The sequence below is a fragment of the Limulus polyphemus genome, unplaced genomic scaffold (genome assembly GCF_000517525.1).
Source record: "Limulus polyphemus unplaced genomic scaffold, Limulus_polyphemus-2.1.2 Scaffold1107, whole genome shotgun sequence".
NCBI lineage: Eukaryota > Metazoa > Arthropoda > Merostomata > Xiphosura > Limulidae > Limulus > Limulus polyphemus.
Window position 1 is genome coordinate 174,493 of NW_013666717.1, and position 21,227 is coordinate 195,719.

General features: G+C 32.0%; 2 protein-coding genes across 11 annotated transcripts in view; one reads left to right on the forward strand and one right to left on the reverse strand.

Moving 5' to 3' along the window:
• The window catches only part of LOC106462163 (sodium-dependent proline transporter-like), an 81,838-nt gene that overhangs the window by 48,784 nt on the left and 11,827 nt on the right, over nt 1-21,227 (reverse strand). For both annotated transcript variants that reach the window (XM_022389332.1, XM_013922062.2), the window contains exon 2: nt 20,105-20,531. In XM_022389332.1, coding sequence (XP_022245040.1) covers nt 20,105-20,531 — 427 coding nt within the window. The remainder of the gene's footprint in view (nt 1-20,104; nt 20,532-21,227) is intronic.
• On the forward strand, nt 1,393-13,292 carry LOC106462164 (extensin-like). 9 transcript variants are annotated; one of them, XM_022389335.1, is made up of 5 exons: nt 1,398-1,543; nt 8,699-8,830; nt 12,231-12,308; nt 12,996-13,052; nt 13,194-13,280. In XM_022389335.1, exons 2-5 carry the CDS (start codon nt 8,725-8,727, stop codon nt 13,259-13,261), a joined length of 309 nt encoding a protein of 102 aa, XP_022245043.1. In that variant the 5' UTR covers nt 1,398-1,543; nt 8,699-8,724; the 3' UTR covers nt 13,262-13,280. The 9 variants fall into 9 exon arrangements, with proteins under 9 accessions (XP_022245049.1, XP_022245050.1, XP_022245043.1 ...); XM_022389334.1 differs by having other exon boundaries at nt 1,401-1,543; nt 8,712-8,830; XM_022389339.1 differs by lacking the exon at nt 1,398-1,543 and adding an exon at nt 1,609-1,632 and having other exon boundaries at nt 8,712-8,830.

Here is a 21,227-nt window from a genome sequence, read left to right on the forward strand (position 1 = left end):
GTTTCACTAACTTTTTTAAATACTACACACAATAATTGGATATTGTTACGTCTCCGTTTGTTAATTAACTTTCCGTAACTTCATTCCGACGAAACTTTAGCGACACAAGTCTTTACTTAATAAAACTGGTTTATTCTTTCCAAATATAACTTTACGATACACTTGTTTTCAATAATCGCGCTAAACAAACGCTATATCAACGAACGTCAATAATACTTCTGACTGCAGTTCAATTACTCACTATCTACACACACATATTACCGCGTCACGTTGTCCCCCTCTTATATATACCAGCCTACCCCAATCTAGTAAATACTAGAGCATTCTTGAAAGAACAAAATAGTTCTAGAAACTAGAGGGCGCCACACCAGTCACGTGACCTCGATGACGCAACAATAGTAATTAATAAGCTTTAATAATAATAAGTATTATTCGAGTAAAAAATAAAAATGTTAAGTGATAATTATTAGAAATATAATTCCGTGATATAAAATAAAATATGTATTAAAAACGAAAGACAAATAAAACTATTATAAGATGAATGGAGAGATCTTTAATGATATTTTTCGTCGAACAGTAAAAACCAAACAGAAGATTCATTCTAAAGATTCACTTTGAGGAACATAACTTTCGACATCTTAACGTTTACTATTTAATTCAATTTTTGTTTGCGAAATAATTACGCACAGAGCTTTATGAGGTTGACACAAGTGACATTAGTCTTAATATTAATAACATAACGTCAAAGTACAACAAATTAAGTGACCTATTGGTCCATCCAGACCATCCTATCCATTAAATTAAACACACACACACACACACAAGTTTCAAAGTCAGCTCCTATCATTGAAATATATATCAAGCTTTCTCTTAAACTTCCTTAAATTACTGCATCTACCACATCTGAAGGCAACCAGTTCCAAGGGCCAACCACCCTGTTGGAAGAATAAAGCTGTCTAAGCTGAAGGAGACTCTTACCATGCCCAAATTGATATTTGTGTTCCCTGGTGTTACCATTATCTCCATTAAATACGAAAAAATGTGATGCATCGACACTACCAATCTCATTAACGAATTTAAACACCACAATCAGATCCCTTCTAATTCTTCTTTTTCTAGGAAAAAACAAGTTCAAAAATCTTGGTTTATTCTCATATGACAACATTTACATCTAAGGTATTATCCTAGTAGTCCTCCTCTGTAAGCCAGGAGAATTTTATACGGTTTTGTGTAGTTACCTATTATTTATTGTTAAAGTGTAACTTTCATTCTTTATTTGTTTGTTTTTTTTTCTGGCAAAAATTTCTTTATTGTGCACCTTTTTATTTTTCTAAAATAGTAAAATAATACTATGTATATATTAAGGGCACAGTTTGTTTTCGTCATGTTGAAAATATATTGCCCCACGCACCGAAAGCTTGCACAATCTGATGAAATTTTATTAATGATAAAATGCTTTTTTTCGTCTTATAAATATTTGCCCTCTACTGCACAAAGTTCATAATGTTGTATGCGTACGGGAGTCATAGTAGTTGAGCGAGAGGTAAGGCCTAATCGTGTGTTGAAATTTCGGAATTTTTGGTTAAATCGCAGTTATTTTGTAAACTGTTTTAAATAATGGTAATGACGAAGGTAAACTGTAACTTGTAAGGTGATGCATGTAGAAAAATTATAATTGTTTAGAACCACAACACTAAATAATCATAGTAACTAGTATAAACGGCTGATCTGGGACAATAGAATTTAGAAATGCTTTTTTTACTTAGAGTTTTAAGTTATAAGTTAACTTATAATGATTTTGTAACTTGTGTTGTAAGTGTTATCTTAGCATTAGTAATGAATACCCACTCAAAAATAGGTCATGATATTTTCTTGTTTAAACTTATATTTCATACGTTTTAAGTTTTAGGCAAATTAGGAGCCATAGTAACAATTCAACAAGTGCTTCTATACAAAGAACTTTTATTATGGGAGGAGTTCAGAGTCTTTTTTCTTTTTTTACCTAAAATAAAGAGGCAAAAGAAGTGTTGATAAAGTGATTCAGAGTAAGAATATTATCAAAACCATTTTGTGTGATGATGTCACTTGAAGTTGAGGCTAGGGAAAGGATGCTAGTTAGGGTAGGTCAAATATCTCTCAACTACAAAATTCTAATGAAATTATATTCTTTGACTGTTTATATTGCATGGAATTTATGTGGAAGAGGCCCTTGAGATATTATATAATGTAATAGCACATGTTTATGATAACCACAGTTTTGTGCACTCACAGGTGGTGCTTTCATTAGATGAAATTATAAGTATGAATTCTGAAATCCAACATTCCACTGGGTTGAGTAAATAGCATATCTTCTGAAAGTACAAAAAGTTGTGTAAGGAATGCAGCAAGATTACTGCATGTTACTGTACTTCTACAAAATGTGATGTATGCAAACAGAAATAAGTATCTAGGCCTTATGACTTATTGAATATTTGGTGAATTACATTTGTAACTTTTGTTTTTCTACTTAACTCTATGTTGAAACAATGTATATTATACAAATTACTGCTGAAATGTAATGCATCTAGAAAGTTCTAAGATATAAAACACTTTTTTTTTAATACCATTTTGTTCAAGCTGTGTCATTTAATCTTAATTTATATATATATATTTTACCCTTTGTTTTACAAGTGAAAAATTGTACTATATATTGTATTATATAATGATCATTCAGAAAATCAGACTTGTACATAATATTTTGTATACCTGAACTTAAAAGTCCGTATTTTAAATTACACCTAGTTAATTTCTAAAAGATGGAAATCTTAATGTAGTCTGTAAGTGTGTAAAGAATGAAAACATATTAACTTTAAATGGCACAGTTTTCAGTAGACTTTACACTTTATTTCATATTGAAAGACTAAAATTTGAGTGGCCAGTTTTTGGCATCTCATGCTTTGCCGAGTTAACATACCTAAGAGTTCATCAAACTACTACTTGGCCATTTTTCATGTAGTTGGTGGAGTTGGGGTAAAATTATATACTAAAGTTTTTAATGAAGAAGAACTGTTTAAATTTTGTTTAATAGTATTACAAGCATAGTATGACAGTAAAAGTCTCTTTAAATAACTTACTGTTGCAGTGTAACAGTTAGGCCAGCATTTCTCATAGTTGTTTCATCTGTCTCCCCTTTAATAAATATAGTTTCTTGCACATCCCTTCTCTTTTTTTTTAAATGAGTGAAAGATTGAGTTAAGTGACCAGATGTAATGTCAGACTTACCCAGAGGGACTAGCACTACCTATGTGACTGGCCTTCTCATTAACACTTAAAGAGCAGCTATAACCTTGGGGCATCACATGACTTATCACTGGAGGAGAGCTGTTGAAATCCTTTCACAAGGTGTAGCATTACAGCCATACCACCCATGGACAGACCAGCTTTTACCTTAAGTGAATGACAAAGAACAGAGGCAGCTAGAAGGAATGCAGTTAAACAACTTTATTGATGACATGTCATGGGGAAATTGCACATCAGGGATAGAAATAAAGAAATACCATTAGGTTCACTCAAGGGAGAGCTATCAGGAAGATTACAGTCCCTCATGTAAAGTTGCATTTCCTCATGAATTGTTTTTTATTATTATTTAATCCATGCAATACATTTAACTTCTTTGGTCATAACTAAAGGAATACAGATGGATCATGCATTCGTGATTGGGAAAGCCAACTTAAAAGATGAAATTCCTCAGGAATGTAATATTTCAATCCCTGCACATACTAGAATAGCTTACTAATTCTGAAAAAAATACTATATTAAAATAAGAAGACAAAAATGCATGGTATACTTACACACTACGTATGCTATTTAATGTCAATTTATATGAGTGTGGTGTATAGTCGCAACACCACTGCCACATATTGTTAATTTGAATGTAGTATACTATGTCATGAATTGCAGTACAATTTATATAGATAACTTAATACCATTACCAGCATCATCCTGTTTTTGTATGTACAGGGAGAAAAGAAAAAATAAGGTCCCATCTACAGGTTTTATGTATTCTTGGGTGCAATAGAAAAAGTTATTGTTAATGATTATGTAGGGTAACTGTATCTTATAATGTTTCTTAATTTATGCATAAGCATTTAGATCACAAGTAAGGAGTTGCAAGTACAAAGTAGTGCTGTCATGCTAGCTGATCTGACCCAAAATGCATTTGATTGATTTATAATACTTGTTTAACTAAAGTGTAAAAACAATAGAGTGAGATATGAAGCTGCTTTTAGAAAATTATGAATAATAGTTTATAGTTTTGGAACTGTTGCTGCTATTGAGAGAGAAAGAGATGGAAAATAAAGGATTTTCAAACTAAGTATTTGTTTATTGTTATTTTCATTAACAGTATTGGTTATGCTAGTTAGTACAATGTCGTGACTTTTTATTTTGATTTAGTGTTTATTATTATGCTGTTATTATAGATTGTTTTGCATTGTTAGCCTAAAATATGTATTTAGGACTAACAATGGGATTACAACAAAAAATATTCTTAACAGAAAGGGTATCCACTTATTAAAATAATGCATTTTAATCATGTAAGAAAATATATTTAATTAGCTCTTCTGATGATCAGGTTGATTTTAAGTTTTGATCTAAAAACATAATTAATCTGATTGGAAGTTATTATTATATATATACTGTAGAGTACGTTGAAGAATTAGAACTAGAATTTGTTTACCAGACACTTAATTTCAAGATGTTCCAAACAATGTAGAGAGTCAATGTAGAAACACAAGGAAATACAATTTTTGTAGTGCATATTCATGGACATTACTTTTTTTTTCAGGGGGAGTGGGGTTCATTTCTGAAATTGGCAACACGTGTAGGCCACAGTAAGATTCATGTTAGATTGAAGAAACATATTAGAAAATTAAAGAGGTTATAGGTATTAATATAAGATTACAATGCCACATTTGGCAGTTTTTGTAGCATTAGTCTTTATTTTCCCTGATCATCAAAACTTGGGAAAGTTCAAAAAGAGGAGGTCATTTGTACTTGACAACCCTTGGTGACACCAGTGACATTGAAAAGCAAGTGATCATATTAATGACAAAACAAAAGAGTTCATTGACAAGTAGAATAACCTACTGCAAAGTTTTAAAGATAAAAATGTCGTATAGCTCTTTGAGGTATTTTTCATCTTTTGAGATGCATACTGACACTTTTAAGTACGGTAATAGGTTGAAACATGATATTATTGGGAATTTATGTAAATAACCAGATTGAGTGGATTAATTCCCCCAAAAGGGGCTAAATGCCACCTGGAGGGGGTCACTTGTTTTAACCACTCATACCACTGTACAGTCAGTCAGTAGACACTAAAATGATATCACATAAGGGACGTTTAACATTGCAATTTGTACTGTTGTGACATCAGTAAAACATGAGCATGACATATGAACTTCAAAAGCAAGAAATAGAATATTTGTTACTCTTAATTTTGGTTTTATTTAATCTTGAAATGGAACACTTTTGGGGGACCGTGCAAAAGTACATCTAGTTTTAAGTGTAGGGAAGAGCTTTTCTTATGTCGATTGGGAAATGGAGTGTTTTGGGAGGTTTGAGTGAGGATTACTTAAAGTAATATACGTGTCTAGTAGAGTTGAGGGTAGTGTTTAATACTAGGGGATTTTAACTTAGTTTGTAAAAAGTTTATGACTTACAGTTCAAATTATTTAATTGCATGGCTTTTAATATGGTTCCACATGAGACGTTAATTAGCAACTTGTATTTTTATGGAATTGGGGAAAAAAAAGGAAACTCAAAAGGATTGATGAAAAATTCACTTGAAGGTAGTTTCACACACTCGCATAGCTTTTAATATGGTTCCACATGAGACTTTAATTAGCAACTTGTATTTTTATGGAATTTGGGGGAAAAAAAGGAAACTCAAAAGGATTGATTAAAAATTCACTTGAAGGTAGTTTCACACACTCGCATGATGTGTGGAAACACAGAGCTACTGGATACAATTTAGATAAAAATTCACTTGAAGGTAGTTTCACACACTCGCATGATGTGTGGAAACACAGAGCTACTGGATACAATTTAGTTTTCTGGTATCTTGTATCACATATAATATTTTTTAACAAATCAGATTTTAGTTTTTTACACATTTGAAATACATAGGAATAAATATTAGTAGTTCGGAATGCAGAAAATGGTACCCATGAAATTCCATTGTAATAATTTGACTGACAAGTGACTACCAAAGTTATGTTGCCATCCCACTTCTGAAGTGAAGTATGAAAAGGCATTCAAATCATGTAAGCATGTTGTGCTGTTTGAACTAAAGAAACAGATTTACGATTTCAAATCATTAAAAGGTATTTTAATGAGCTAATTAGTTTTTGTTTTTTTTCCATTGTGAGAAAATTGGTAGAGGGCTCATGTACAGTGAAGACTGACTGTGGGAGGTAAAATGATATATATGTAGACTGAGATCTGCCCTTAATAAAAACTAAATAATTGATTACATATTTCTAGTTTTTCTTTTCCATTTGATCCATTAAGTTTTTTTGTTTGTATGTTTTTACACTGTAGATATATAAAATGACATATTTGTCTTAGCATTGATAATTCTCTATACAGTTGCATGCTGCTCTTACATCCTTCCTGTCATACATATACATGTAGATCAGTGATTCTGAACGTGGGGCGCATGCCCCATAGGGGGGCAATTTGAAAATGCTACAATAAGAAAATTTTTTCATTTGGGTGTGAAGAGCGAAAAATGTTCCATTACTCAAAAGTAAATTTCTAAATTTTACATTATATTATTATACCTTTTCATCACCAAATTCGTTTTTATATTAAGGGGGCATCAAGTGTTTTGAGGTGTCGAGGTGGGGCATGGAGCAAAAAAGGTTCAGAACCACTGATATAGATGAAAGCAAAAACATACCCACAAATGTTAGTGTGGGTATTTGAGTAGAAGGAATACCGATTAAAGAGAAAAGTTTCTACATCATGGGTATTAAACATGTTTTTTGAAGTAATTATTGTGATACTTAGTTATATGAAAAAAATGATTGATTGGGTTATAATTACTACAAATATCTTCGATAATGTTTTACAGTCGTGGTTGGCAAGAAGATACAAGTGGGAAGGTTTTACTTTAGAAGGAGCATGAGTTGTCAAAACATAGTATTCAAGGCAAGATGTCCTGTTGTAAAAAATTTCCTTTTTGTATGATATCATATTGTTTTTGTTTTGATAAACTAATTGTAAGGATTTAAGCTAGGTTTTTGACTGCTTATACTATAAGACCAAATATTGTATGAGGAAAAACGATCTAGAGGGCAGTTTTTTAAATGGTTTGGTTAACAGTTATTATCAAGAACAGTGAGCAGTCAAAACAATGGAAGGCTTCCAAAAGTGGTAGCATGAGAAATTGGGCCTTATTCCCAAACAGGATAAAGCTAGAGCTGCACGATATCAACTGTACTCTCTCTCTTTTTGTATAATCGGTTTGAATTATAAATTGTATAACCAATTTTATTATATAGAAATACTAGCAGTATTGCCCAGCATTTGGAAAAAATACCTACTCTTTCTCTCTGTTTTCCCATTCTATATTTCAACAGGTAAATAAATTTTGTGAATTTATGAAATAAAACAACCTCAGATTTGATATTTGAAAATAAACTACAAACCTGTTTTAAATCGGGCTTCCTTATGAATGATGTTTTTATTTTTCCTTCATTGTCAAGGATAAATAGGCCCTTCTGGAGAATATTTAGGTTATCTTGTACACGTATGAGTGTCCATTCTGTTGAACAGGATAAGCCTAGCTCTATGTCCCCCATCATACCTTCTCAAATATTAAAATTTCAAACGTAAATATGTATGTAATATTATGTTGAATCTGCTTTAATGTAAATTTAATCTGTTTTTATGAATGTGATACCATATTCACGTTATGACACTGATGTACGAGTTAAACTACAAACAAAATGCAATGTTGTATTTTATAATGTATCAAAAAAACATTCCACTTCAGGTATAGAATCACTCGGAGAAAAAATGTAGGATATAATATATTTGCTGACTTGACTTTAATCTCATTGCACATAATAAGTATTATAATGTAAGCCTTAATCTTTTCACGTAGTCTCTTTTATGACAGACAGTATAATTTTATTTTATAGGCCATGTTTACTGTTTGCGTTTTCACACACGACATTCTAATTCTGCATACATTTCTTTTGTGTGTGAGATTAAATATATGATGTATTAGTAGATGTATAATTAATGATCTGTAAACAAATAGGTTTATGATGCTATATTCTAAATTAAATGTTAACTCAAGTCGAGTCTGCATAGAATTTATTCGTGTAATGTATATCTTAATGATAGAATTACCTGTTCTAGTAGCAGACGAAAAATGCGTATATCAATGAAAAATTGTCATTTTGTGCACCTTCATGTGAGGGAAGTGTGACCTGCACAGTGAACGAGGCAGACAAACAAACAAACAGATAGATTTTGTTTTACATGTGTGTGTGTGTGTATATATTTAAAGCACTGTATGTTACAGAAAAATTTTATAAATTGTATTGTTAATTTTAGTAACTTTGGTCTTTGTTGCTAGAGATATGTTAATGTAGAATTGTTTTATTGTTGTGAACACTGTACAAACTATTTACATTGTTGGAAGTATTTTCCTGTAGATTTTGAAAAGAAATGGATTCATCAAAACCAGCCGCACCTTATTCAGAACCTCCACCTCCCTATAGTAGTGCTCCACCTCCAAATGCTTATAATCCTCCACCTGGTGCTTATGCAGGAGGTAAGTGTATTCATAAACATGCTAATGAAAGCATGTTCATGTAACAAAAATACCAGAAACTGCACAAGTCCACAATTAATAGTTTTTGTAAATTCCTCTATTTTTTGCTACATGTTTGTACAAAGTAACTTTTTCAGACCATTTTAAAAAACATTCATGACCTTTCACACCAATCAACTGAATTTTTTTCAGAAACACAACTTATATCAGTTTGTGCTACAAGACTTATGAAAATGCATAATCTGAAATAATAACTACAGCAGTTCACCATAAAACAGGCAACAGTTTCATGTTGACCAATACAATATTGTTTTGCTCAGATTATAAAAATAGAAAAAGTTCATAATTACAACTTCCATTTTTTAATGGTAAATTATTAGAAGTGAATATATTTTAATTATATGGTGGTTTTCTTTGGCTAGTTCCATTTGTATACAATACCGTATGTGTCATGTTTTGTAATTTTACTCTGATATTCATTCATTTTTTTACATAGTGGATTATTTAAAATATGCAAAAAGATTTCATTGGTTTTTTTTTCCAAGCTCAATCAAATTTCAATAGGAAAATAAATTGTCTAAGTAGAACCTTTTTTAAGAAAACTATACTTTAATAATGAAATTAAAACTTCAAAACACTTAAATTTTGGTCATTTCAACACTACCTAACGTCTTAAAAGTCCACATACCTCTCCAACAAAATTTTGAAATAATGCAGAATAGCTCCACACGTCAAATCCCTAACCAAATTATTCCCTAAGTTTATGATTAACCAAATTATTTTATTGAAAACAAAACTGCATGTGAACATCCAAACAGTAAGCCTATTTTCATTAATGATCATGTTGTATTTCTAACGCTTTTATTTCACCAATCAAACAGATTCTGAGTAAAATCATCTTTAAATCTCTATTCATGCAAAAATGAGTCCAAAGCTTTAAGCCTAGCCTTGTACATATGGCTGTAATTCCTTAAATTAGATATTAGTCTATTAAACTTCTCTGCCCTGTTGCTGTAATAAGATCACAGCTAGAGACGGTACTTCAGATAAGGCCAAACTAGAATCTTCTTGAAGTTTACGATAACTTTCTTACCATGATGTTAAAAATTCTTTTAAATTTAAATGTAGAATCCTCTAGTTCTTTCACCACAAGTAAATAATACTCAGCTAAAAGCTATAATAGTTTTTTTCACGATCACTCTTAAGTTCTTCTCATTTTATGTAACTCCAATTCTCTTCTTACACAAGAAACATTTTTTCTGTGCCTCGGATGCACTTCTTAATATTGAAACTCATCTTTCACATTCTATCCTAAACATTCTTTGAAAAATGAGACTTCCCCATTATCTTATTTCATGTGTCTAAAATATCATCTAAATCATTGGTATAAATAATCGTGAAAATAGATTATGGAGGCAGTTCATCTTCCTAATTTCTGAAAATGTCCTCGTACTACTTTAGTTTGCTTACAACTTTTTAACTGATTTTGTAACTTTTATGTCTATTCCATAAGCATCCAAGTTACTAATTAGCCTGTTGTTGCTCTTTATCATGGCTTTTTCATTCAGGCTTAACTAGAAAAGGTAGAAGTTCATTCACAACATTGTTAGTGTTTAAAGTTTGTAAGTCTTTTGTAAGAAGGTGAAAGACGACAGTGTTTCAAGTGAAATATATTTTTTCGACACAGTTGCTCTCCGTGTTCATGTCTTGTATGAAAAATTATGGAGGAACTGTACTCAGTTCATGTTCTAGCTTCTGTTACCTTGAAGCTATTTTTACCTTTTTATGACTCAGTTCATGTTCTAGCTTCTGTTACCTTGAAGCTATTTTTACCTTTTTATGACTCATTTCATGTTTTAGCTTCTGTTAACTTGAGGCTATTTTTACCTTTTTATGACTCATTTCATGTTTTAGCTTCTGTTAACTTGAGGCTATTTTTACCTTTTTATGACTCAGTTCATGTTTTAGCTTCTGTTAACTTGAAGGTATTTTTACCTTTTTTATAACTCAGTTCATATTTTAGCTTCTGTTAACTTGAAGCTATTTTTACCTTTTTTATAACTCAGTTCATATTTTAGCTTCTTTTTTTGAACTTGAAGCTATTTTTACCTTTTTTATGACTCAGTTCATATTTTTGCTTCTATTAACTTGAAGCTATTTTTACCTTTTTATGACTCATTTCATGTTTTAGCTTCTGTTAAATTGAGGCTATTTTTACCTTTTTTATAACTCAGTTCATGTTTTAGCTTCTTTTTTTGAACTTGAAGCTATTTTTACCTTTGTTATGTGTAAATGTTATCTTGCTGTCCTATACGTATGATATACTAGCCCATTGTGAGCAGGTTTATTTTAATCATTTTATGAATAAAAGTATTTAAAGCTAACCGGTTGAACTACAAGTAAAAATTCAGAACTCCATACAGGAGTATGGGCATGCATTAAAATAAGTTACATGTATTTTTATAGTGACAAGTTACAGTACACAGATGGTGCGTGTTTTAATACAAGTCTTCTTCTAGTTACATACTTGGTTTTAATATGTAAGCTTTCAATACGTATCAAGACAGCTTTAAAATACACAAGTAAAACTTTATTAAAATAAAAACTGAAGCATGTATGTATGTGTACTTTAAAGTTGGCTTGCATTCCAATGGAATATATGCATAAAGTTGATTTAAATTTTTTGGATGTGAGGTTTTATTAGGTAATTTAACATTTTAAAGCGGCAACTGAGATTAGATAAAACTCTTAACTTCTAGAAGAAAATTCTTCGAATAGCTATGTGTACAATATAAACTTTAATGGAAGTTCTTGTTTTGTATGGGTTTATTCATGATGAACTAGCCAAGCTTCATTTTATTTCGAACTGAGAAAGCTTTTATCTTATCAGTGATTATTGTTTTTGGGAGATTCACGTGTTTACATTGATAAGCTGATGTCAGAAATAGATTTCATGTTTGGATTAGAATTCACTCTACCATTCAAGCTAGATATATACTATAAAGTAATACTGTAACGTCAACCATTACAGCCTAGTAGTATAGGCTTAATATCATTTAACAGTATCTGAACTTTGGCCTTCTTTCTAAGATAACCGATAACTGTTGGGAAACATGATTACGACATCCATTATCTAACAAATTTGAATAGTAATTGTTTATTATGTACGAGTATAATTTTCATTATTTACATCCTGTACATTTATGGTATTTTTGTTTTATAGATGGGTTTTTGCAGTTTGCTTATTTTTTTTATATTTGGAAATATATTTTGAAAATTCATATGCTTACTAAAATACGTTTTTAATATTCGTTAAATACGTTAAATACGTTTTTAATATTCTGCTCTACTCTCTTTCATTATTTCTCATTTTATCTCATGCTGCTTTCATCTGATACAGGGGCTGGATCTGCCCCTTTTCCAACTTATTCCCATCATCCCCCTCCTCCAGGTGGGGTTCCTGTCTTTCCTATGGCAGGTGGGTGGTTAGTGGTTTTTTGTTTGCCTGCCATTTGTGTTTGTGAGTTGTACTGCATGGGTCATGTTGGTAAAAAAATTTACTGAGAATGCAGCTTGTGAAGCCTTATTATAATAGAAAAGTTTTGGAGAATTGGTATACAATTTTTTTTAATTTAATGAAATGGGTTAGAATTTTTTAAATTCTTATACTTTAGTCTAAGTATTATATATTTTAGTTGAAATGGATTTTCCTTTTTTTACTGGTAGATCTCTAAAAATGTAGTAACTCTCTCAATTATATCATTAGTAGACAGATTTGTAGGCCTATCTATAAAGATAATTTAAACATTTATTGTACTGATATCAAGTGTATCAAAAAGTTCAGTGGTCCTGACAAGATTTAAGCCTACAATGCTTAGTAATGGGGTATGTAATTTTTCCTTTCAGAAGTCCTTTTATAAATCTAATATTAAGATGACAGTTTTATAATTTCTAACTACACCTTTAACATCCCTCAGTCTGTGTATAGTATGTAGTGTGAAACTAACAGTGGATCTCTAAGGATATCTTTAATACGTTGCATGTTTTTTGTGCATGTATTAGGTGGGTCGTGTTGGTTTTATTGTGTCTTTTGTATTGATGTTACTTGTTCTCTCTATTTTTATACCCAAGTATGAATCCTTACATCCTCCTGTTCTCATTGTAGCAGGCTATCCATCTAAATCTTCTACTGTGGTTGTTGGAGCCCCTCATGCTGAACAAGGTTGGTGTTGATGTATTATGTGTGTAATATTTGTCTTCGGAGTTATTTTGATTTCCCTTGCTTTTTTGTGAGATCGTAGTTTAGAATATTGACAGATCCAATTGCTATTCCATGTCTTACATTATTCTGTTCTTATTGTAGCAGGCTATCCACCTAAGTCTTCCACTGTGGTTGTTGGAGCCCCTCATGCTGGACAAGGTCAGTGTTGAAGTGTTTTTCTGCTAACTTGCAAGAAAAGAACATATTTATCAATATTGTTTATTACGGTGTGTTATTATTTTACTCATTTGGCTGGGTTGTTTTTCCTTGCTGTTGATCGGGAAATACAAACCATATTATAAGTGACTGAATATTTAGTGTATTTTACTGGTTAATATCTGGAGTATTTTGCTTCGTTAGAGAGAACCTAAATATGAAAAAGTAACAGGGTTTTACTTGTATGCTTGTTGCACATGTGAGTGCTTTCTGAAAATTAAAGGATTAACATCTGAAGTATGGTATGTATATATAAAAACATTTATGAATAAACACCATAGTACTATTATATTTGTGTACTTTATCACTTGGAATGTGTAGTTTGTTGTTTTTGATTTTGTGCAAAACTACTTGGGGGGGGGGATATTTTTAAGTGATAGACTAGAAGACGAGTAACTAGTCAACAACCACCCACTTCAAACATTTCGGATGCTCTACCAACAAATAGTGGGAGGCCATCACGTCATAATACCCCCACAGCTGAAAAAGCAAGCATGTTTGGTGACAGGATTTGATCACACAACCAGCATGGGAGGGTCAAACTGCGTATGTTGCAACCTTTTTACAGAATTGTATCATATTTTTCGGAGTATAAGACGCACTTTTTTTACCCCAAAATTTGATGTCAAAATCTGCTTGCATCCTATACACTGAAGGTATGAATAATATATATGTATGTATACGATATACACAAGCCATGTGTAAATATATTTAAATAGGCATGCATAGTTTAGTTCAATTGAATGTGTTATTTATAACAATAGTAGTTTTTTTCTTTTAAAATCATAACTATTTATAATGCTCCCTAAATAATAAAAAAAAATAAATTACAGTAATGGAGTTAGTAAAGTTTTCCCCAAAACTTGGTCTTCAAAGTAAGCGTGCGTCTTATATTCCGAAAAATATGGTATTTAAAATGTAATTAAACTACTTTATTATTAATTAATGTTAATAAACTTGGCATCAAACCTAATTTATATTTCAAATTTTGATATTGTCTAAATTTTAAGTTCGTAATTTGAAAAGGAGATATTTAAATAAATTCTCAGTCTGCACCCTTCTGAGTCGCATGATGTTGTGTTGCTCTGACTTTCTCATTTATATAATTATTACTTTTCCCTGATAAGGAATTCAAAGTGTTCAACCATTTAGAAACATGTACTATAGATATCGAAAACCCTCCAATCTCTCACTCTGTCTCTGACAATGCTATTGTGCATGTTTATAACCAATAGAAAGAGCACATTCTGATTGACATAAATCAGATTATTGTCTGTTCTGTTTTAATGGTAATGCTGATACTTTGTAAGGAGAGCTTGATGAGAATAGACTAAAAATGCTGCTTTAAGCAATAATGGAATTTTTTAAGCCTATTTGTAGCATAGTTAAGAAAGCCAGGTAAACTGTAGTAGTTTTGGGACATTCTATTATGTGGCTGTTGTTTTTTTCATTCAAAAATGCATATTTGAAAGCTCCATGAATTTTTTAGTTTTATTTTTTTGATAACCAATAAAGTGATCAAGGGGGAGGCTTAATAAACTATGCTCTCAAGTGTAAAAAGCCTCAAGACTAAAGTAGTGCCACATTTCTTGTTTTGTATAACTTTGGTTAAATAAGAAAACTTGAAGGGAACAAAAATAAAAGATTTATCGTGATCTCTCCATGAGGAATGTATGTAGGTTGCTGGTGTATGATACAACTGGATAGTCTTTTTATCCTAAGCTAGGCAATTTATTGCTTTGTTACAGTAGTTTAAAGAGCAATAAATCAATGAAATTATGTGAAAAGGTTAGAATCATGATGCTATTAGAATTAGTAATTATAATTTTTGTTACGGTCTGCTGTAATTCTAGAAAACACAAGGTATTTGTGATCTTATTTCATATTTTTCAACTTTTCGCTTCACTATTTAGTATTTAGATGTATTTAGTGTTAGTGTAGAGACAATAACACATAAGGTATAAAGTTTTGCAGAAAAAAAAACTTGTGATATTAATTTGGGAAGTTCTATAGGTTATTCCTAGCATGAAATCACCTTTCATTCAGTCTGACTCGGCAAAGGCTTTGTAAATTTATAGAGAAACCTTTATTAAAAATAATTAAGTAATCAGATTTTTTGTATACAACAGACTTATAATGTTTATGAAAAGCTTGCTAACTTTCATGAAGATACACTTAGTATGTTCAGAGCTATAGTATGTGTAGTTTCTCAGTTACATGGCGATTACTAGGTTCTTGTGGCCTGCATATTGCCCATGGCTCCTTCAAACATGGTTGCACAGCTTCTTCTTAGGATAAATAATGGTTGGAGACAGCTTGAATGGGTAATGAAGAAAAACTTTTATATAAGTTTAAGATGACAAAACCTTGTTGAAACGTTGTACATTTGCTGTTTTCAGGCTGTTATGTTAAACTTATATTTCTTCATTACCCATTCAAGCCGTCTCCAACCATTATTAGTCTCAAAGTGGGTTCCTCGTCATCAAATATACTATGTGTTTTCTACTTCCCTGTATTAATATAGAAATTTTTAAAATTTGTTATATTATACTGTTTTCACACCACGTGAGTCAAGAATGTCGTTACATTCCTTTCGCTTGTTTCTTTAGTATGATGTGAAGTTAAACGAGCATGTTTTTCATTGGTGTTCAGGTGCTATCTGGAACTAATAATCTCTCATTGGAGAATGACTAGTCACATGTGTAGCGATATTTCACTTGAATTATACGTTTTTATTTAGTCTTTATGTATTTATTATGACTTCAGTAGTCAGAAAACATAGAATTACTTCGCAGTAAATATCTTGTTATTAGTCTTGTTGTTCTAAATGGAATAAGTCTTACCTGAGGGCACCACATCTGAACAATATGGAAGTGAAAGACATGTACTGAATTAGTTAGTTAGTTTGTAGTTAAACACAAAGTTACACAATGGGCTATCTGTGCTGTGCCCACCACGGATATCGAAATACAGTTTCTAGCGTTGTAAGTCTGCAGATATACCGCTGTGCCACTGGGGGTACATGTACTGAAAAAAACAAGGTGGTCGATTTTGAATATAAGTGAACGCTAAATAATACTTTTTCAACACAACTCTGTGGTAGTAGTTTTCTTTACCGCACAAGACTTTAACACCAACTAAAAATTTGCACGTTTTCTAAACAAACTACATCAAAACACTAACATAAGAATGTAGGCAATAGAATTTCAAGTTCAACAACAGCACTAGACTATTTTTAATGAACTATCATAGGATTCAAACTCTTTTAGGATGAAACTTAGACCAAGACTAGGGCAGAACTTTATGGTACGATAACCAAGACAAGACTGAGATAAATCAAGACAACACAAGTAAAGATAGAAAAAATAACAGACGCTTCTCTAATTTCAGTAAATCTGTGGTATCTTCATGTACGCTTAGAAATACATATAACAACCTTAAAGCTAGAGCAACGGCAGGAAATTTACTACTGAGTTAAACTGAAATCTTTAACTCCGACTGTATGTAAGACAGAGAAGTGATTGAACACAATATTAAAACAAAATGAGCAGCAATGTTTACTCAAAGCAAAAATCAGTGGTCAGAGCTAACAAGTGCACATGAAAATGAACAACACTTTTAGCTTCAAGGTTTAAATTTCCTGTCTTAGACTGCGAGAGTAAAACATTATATACACAAAACAATATTATCAAAGTACAGGCGCTGCCCATTTCACTGGTTATCCAAGTGCAAGGAAAGACGAAATAGCCTATAGACATTTCTAAACTTAGACCTGGCGATCTCGCTAGAGACAGTCGATACAACATCAAAACTAGGTCACTAAAAACATCTTATTTGAGAAAACCCAAAATATCTAACTGAGACACTTGCCGTGTACAAGATGGATTTCCCATTTGTGAAAGTCTGTTCTAGCTCTAGAAATGGTTTACGAAACATTTTGAAAATTTCTGTAAACTAAACAGTTGTCATTTCTAAACTATGGGAGAGAGAAAAAACATTTTACTCCTTGGAAAAGTACCATACATCGCATACGAGATTCCAAAGTAACATTTCTCTACTCCCAAATTCCAAAAGACTGTAGCCGAAGGTTGGCTGTCACCAGAGAAACGTTGCAATATCAAGGTGCTGGTTTACAGTGGTCAGAATTAAACTGTGACAGACAAATGAAGTTTATAAATAATACATGCATTTTAAATATTTTAGAAATTAATTACAACATTGTTGTTAAGCCCAAAGATACACTAAAAGCTATTATCTCTTCTCTTCTCACCGCGATTATAAAAAAAAACTTTTTTAGCGTGAAAAACCCTCAGAATTACCGGGGGCAAGACTCTAACTAGACTATAATAAAAGTAATGCTTAGAACAACTTTTTCCTAAGCATTATTATCAGCATTAAAGGGATTTCTTTAGAATAACTTTTTTTTGTTTCCAACCAAAAGATAATATAATTATAACTTTATGTTAAGATCTTCTTTGTAACTAAATAGGAATCAAAGTTAAAACAGCAACAGTTATGTTGTGCCAACCACACTAGTGATTAATTATCAACCCTTAGATATCGTCCAAAAAATGTCCCCATGCAATAATAGCAATATGATAGATAATAATATGTTAGATAATAGCAATGGAACAACACAAAATCGCTTCTGAAAATGTTTCGCACAATAAATACACACGTTGATTCGAAGTCAGTGGGTTCACATATTATATAATTTTGTGAAATACCTTGGACAATAAGCGAGTACGTGACTGAGAGATGAAGCTTTATAAAAAGAATTACACTGCCGTTTATGAACATTATCTGTGCACGTAAATAAACACAACTTACTACATTTACTAGTATCGATGCAGATTTAGATGTGACTAGAACACGTCGCAAATAAATTCTGCCAATCAAAACATGTCGAGCCTTCGGTAGTTGTATTATATTCCCCCAGTGGCACAGCGGTATGTCTGCGGACTTACAGCGCTAGAAACCGGGTTTCGATACCCGTGGTGGGCAGAGCACAGATAGCCCTTGTGTAGATTTGTGCATAATTAAAAACAAACAAGTTGTATTATGTTGATCTTTATATTAATTTATAAAAATCAATGCTTCCTTTTTAAAATTACAGAAGACTACATGACTGGCGTGGAAATGTATAAACCTTTATAGCTACTAAAAACTGTAGTTAAGAACAACTATAATAAAGCTCTTTTCGCAAAAATATATTTATTAACAAATGAATTGTATGCAGTTATTAATAGTAGTGAAACTATCTAAAAAGTGATCAATCAACAGAAGTCACACAGTGAGTGCATTAACTAGAATATATCAAAGATCAAATTAAGCCATGAAAAAGTATTCAAATGTAATCATTCTTATTGATATAACGTAATATATGAACAACAAATTTTATCATTTGATCTTTCAAACCTGCCCCTGCACCCTCATCCCTGAAAAAAATAATAGTAAATGATATAAATCCAACTTCATTTTTTTTAGGATATCATCGATTCCTCTCTTAAAATCTTGTTAGGTGCTAGTCTCTTCTACTGTCGATAGTATCTCATTCCATAAGCCAGTCGCCATGTTGGAAAAATGTCTTAACTATCCTTCTTTTCCAAATCTTAAACGTTTTGTTTTATTGTCTGCAGAATCCAGCACAAAGATATTAGAGACCTTTATTCTATAAGTTCGCGGGATAATATTCTAAAATTCAATGAGGTTACCTTTTACCATTATTTTTTAAGAAAAAAAATGGGGTAAAAATTCTTAATTTATCCCTTTAACATAATCCTTACATTCTTCGATCATTTTCTGAATCATTTCCAAAAATTCATTATCCTTTCTTAGAAAGAAGACCCAAACTGTACCCAATCTTCTAAGTATGATCTAACAAGTTGTTTGTATAGGGGGGTAATTAGAATGTCTTTTATAGAACTTTATTAGCTTTACTAGTAGAAACAGAGCACTTCTTCGATAGCATGAGTGACTATCTATTATATCCAGATCCTTTTCTTATGTCATGCTATGCTGTCATTTCCCATCTATATCAAACATTGGATCCAGATTATGGTAACCTAAATTTTGTGTTTTGCACTTAATAAAAGTAAAGGTGGTTTGCCATCTACTTGTTTAACTTACCAACCGACCTAAGGTAAGAAATACCTAAAAATTTAACCTCGTCAGCAAACTTTATTTATTTACTATGTATGACCAAAGCAATGTAATTAATGTAAATAAGGGAAAAAGCAGAGACCAAAGCACTAGTCTCTAATGCTCAACGCTAATACCAAAGACGTAATTTAACTATACTGCATCAACAGTAACTCTTTGTTTTCTCTCATCCATCAAACTAATTAGTCTATTCTTAACCCCCACTGATGTGATTTATATATATATACATAGCTAATCTTTTGTGTCGTACCTTATCTAAATCTTTCTGTAAAACCAAGACCATACCCTTTCCATCATCGATATTATAAGTAATATCCTCAAACAGATTGGTAAAGCAAGATTTCCATCTAGTGAATCCAATTTGATTTTCTTTTATTATATTATATAATCACCAAATAATTGTACAAAGATTGTTCCCCACTACAGAAATAAGATTAGATAATCTATAATTTTTTAAGGCAACTCTTATTGCCCTCCTTTAAAAACAGAATTAATATTAATTTATTCCTTTATTGAAAAGTAACATAGATTTAACTTATACTGACCCTGAATTTGTAATTTGTTAATTAAGTATAAATCTCAGCTAATTCGATTATGAAGGTCTTTCCAAGTAGGTAATTTAGCGTTTGGCCTACCTCCTCCGTTTTCGTAGGCCAAGTAAGGAAATCTCCAGACATTTCCGATGCCTACCGAGAGACCTATACAGGATAGAAGAAACTCCCACTTACTACCCCAGTTGCCTCTGGAGGCGATGGTTTGGGTTGACATCCTTCGAATATTGGCTGTACCCCTACGATCAGCAAGGACTGCTTCACGACGAATTGAAGATCGTCGTGAACTGATTGACGACGTACGCGAATACTGGGAATGATGTCGTCGTACCTTGTTGCGCTCGGACTTGACAGAACTGGCGGATGTGATTGACCCCCATTTCCGGGCACGAGACGGACGTGACATATGACTGTCACTGTAATGTCGCCGTCGTTCCATTACCTCAGTATGATGACTCGGATTGCGATGAGTGGTGTACTTGGAGTGTTCGAATGAGGGGTATTCTGGTACCTGCAAAGAGAAAGAAAAAAGAGGGTAACTCTTCATTGAATACTTCTTTATACACTACAAAGAAGAAACAGTATGTGACAAAATATGAAGCAATATTTATTTATTTCAAAAACAATCAAGGTGGCGGGTGCATAGTTGACTGAACAGTGCTTATACTGGGGATATGAAGATATCATATGGAGATCCTGTTAATCCCATTCAAAACTAAGAGCGCAAAGCCGTACGTACAAGATTCTTTAATGTCATCCCTTTTACCGCAAATGCGCTATCCAAGTCACTGTTAGCCATTCCAATAACAAAATAAGGGAGTAAGTCCCTAAGTTATCATTTCAACACCACCAGTGGAACATATCACTGTTCACTTTTACCAACGTAATCTTTCCTGCGAAAAAGCAAACATGATGCCACAGGGGAATAATCCAGGACAATAGATAGCTAGATCGATCGAAAGGAATTTAAACACATTTGTTGACCAACGTTCCATTGTCGGAACGTTTTTATAAACTCTTACTGTACATGGAAATAAAAAATATTAAATATGTTCTTGCATACCACAGTTTAATAGCGTAAACAAAACAAGATTAAGAAATATGTTTTGCTGTTAAAATCATAAATAATATTCAACTTTAAACTGGTACACAATTAAAAACATTTTATTTAGGCCTATCTATGGCCTCGAAACATGTAGAGTCGTCA

Bases quoted from the DNA above. Each gene is read 5' to 3' on its own strand.
- LOC106462164 (XM_022389333.1), top strand. From the start codon at position 7,200: ATGTCCTGTTGTAAAAAATTTCCTTTTT. The intron at 8,831-12,230 runs GTAAGTGTATTC...CATCTGATACAG, and splicing joins ACCTGGTGCTTATGCAGGAG to GGGCTGGATCTGCCCCTTTT. The intron at 12,309-12,995 runs GTGGGTGGTTAG...TTCTCATTGTAG, and splicing joins TCCTGTCTTTCCTATGGCAG to CAGGCTATCCATCTAAATCT.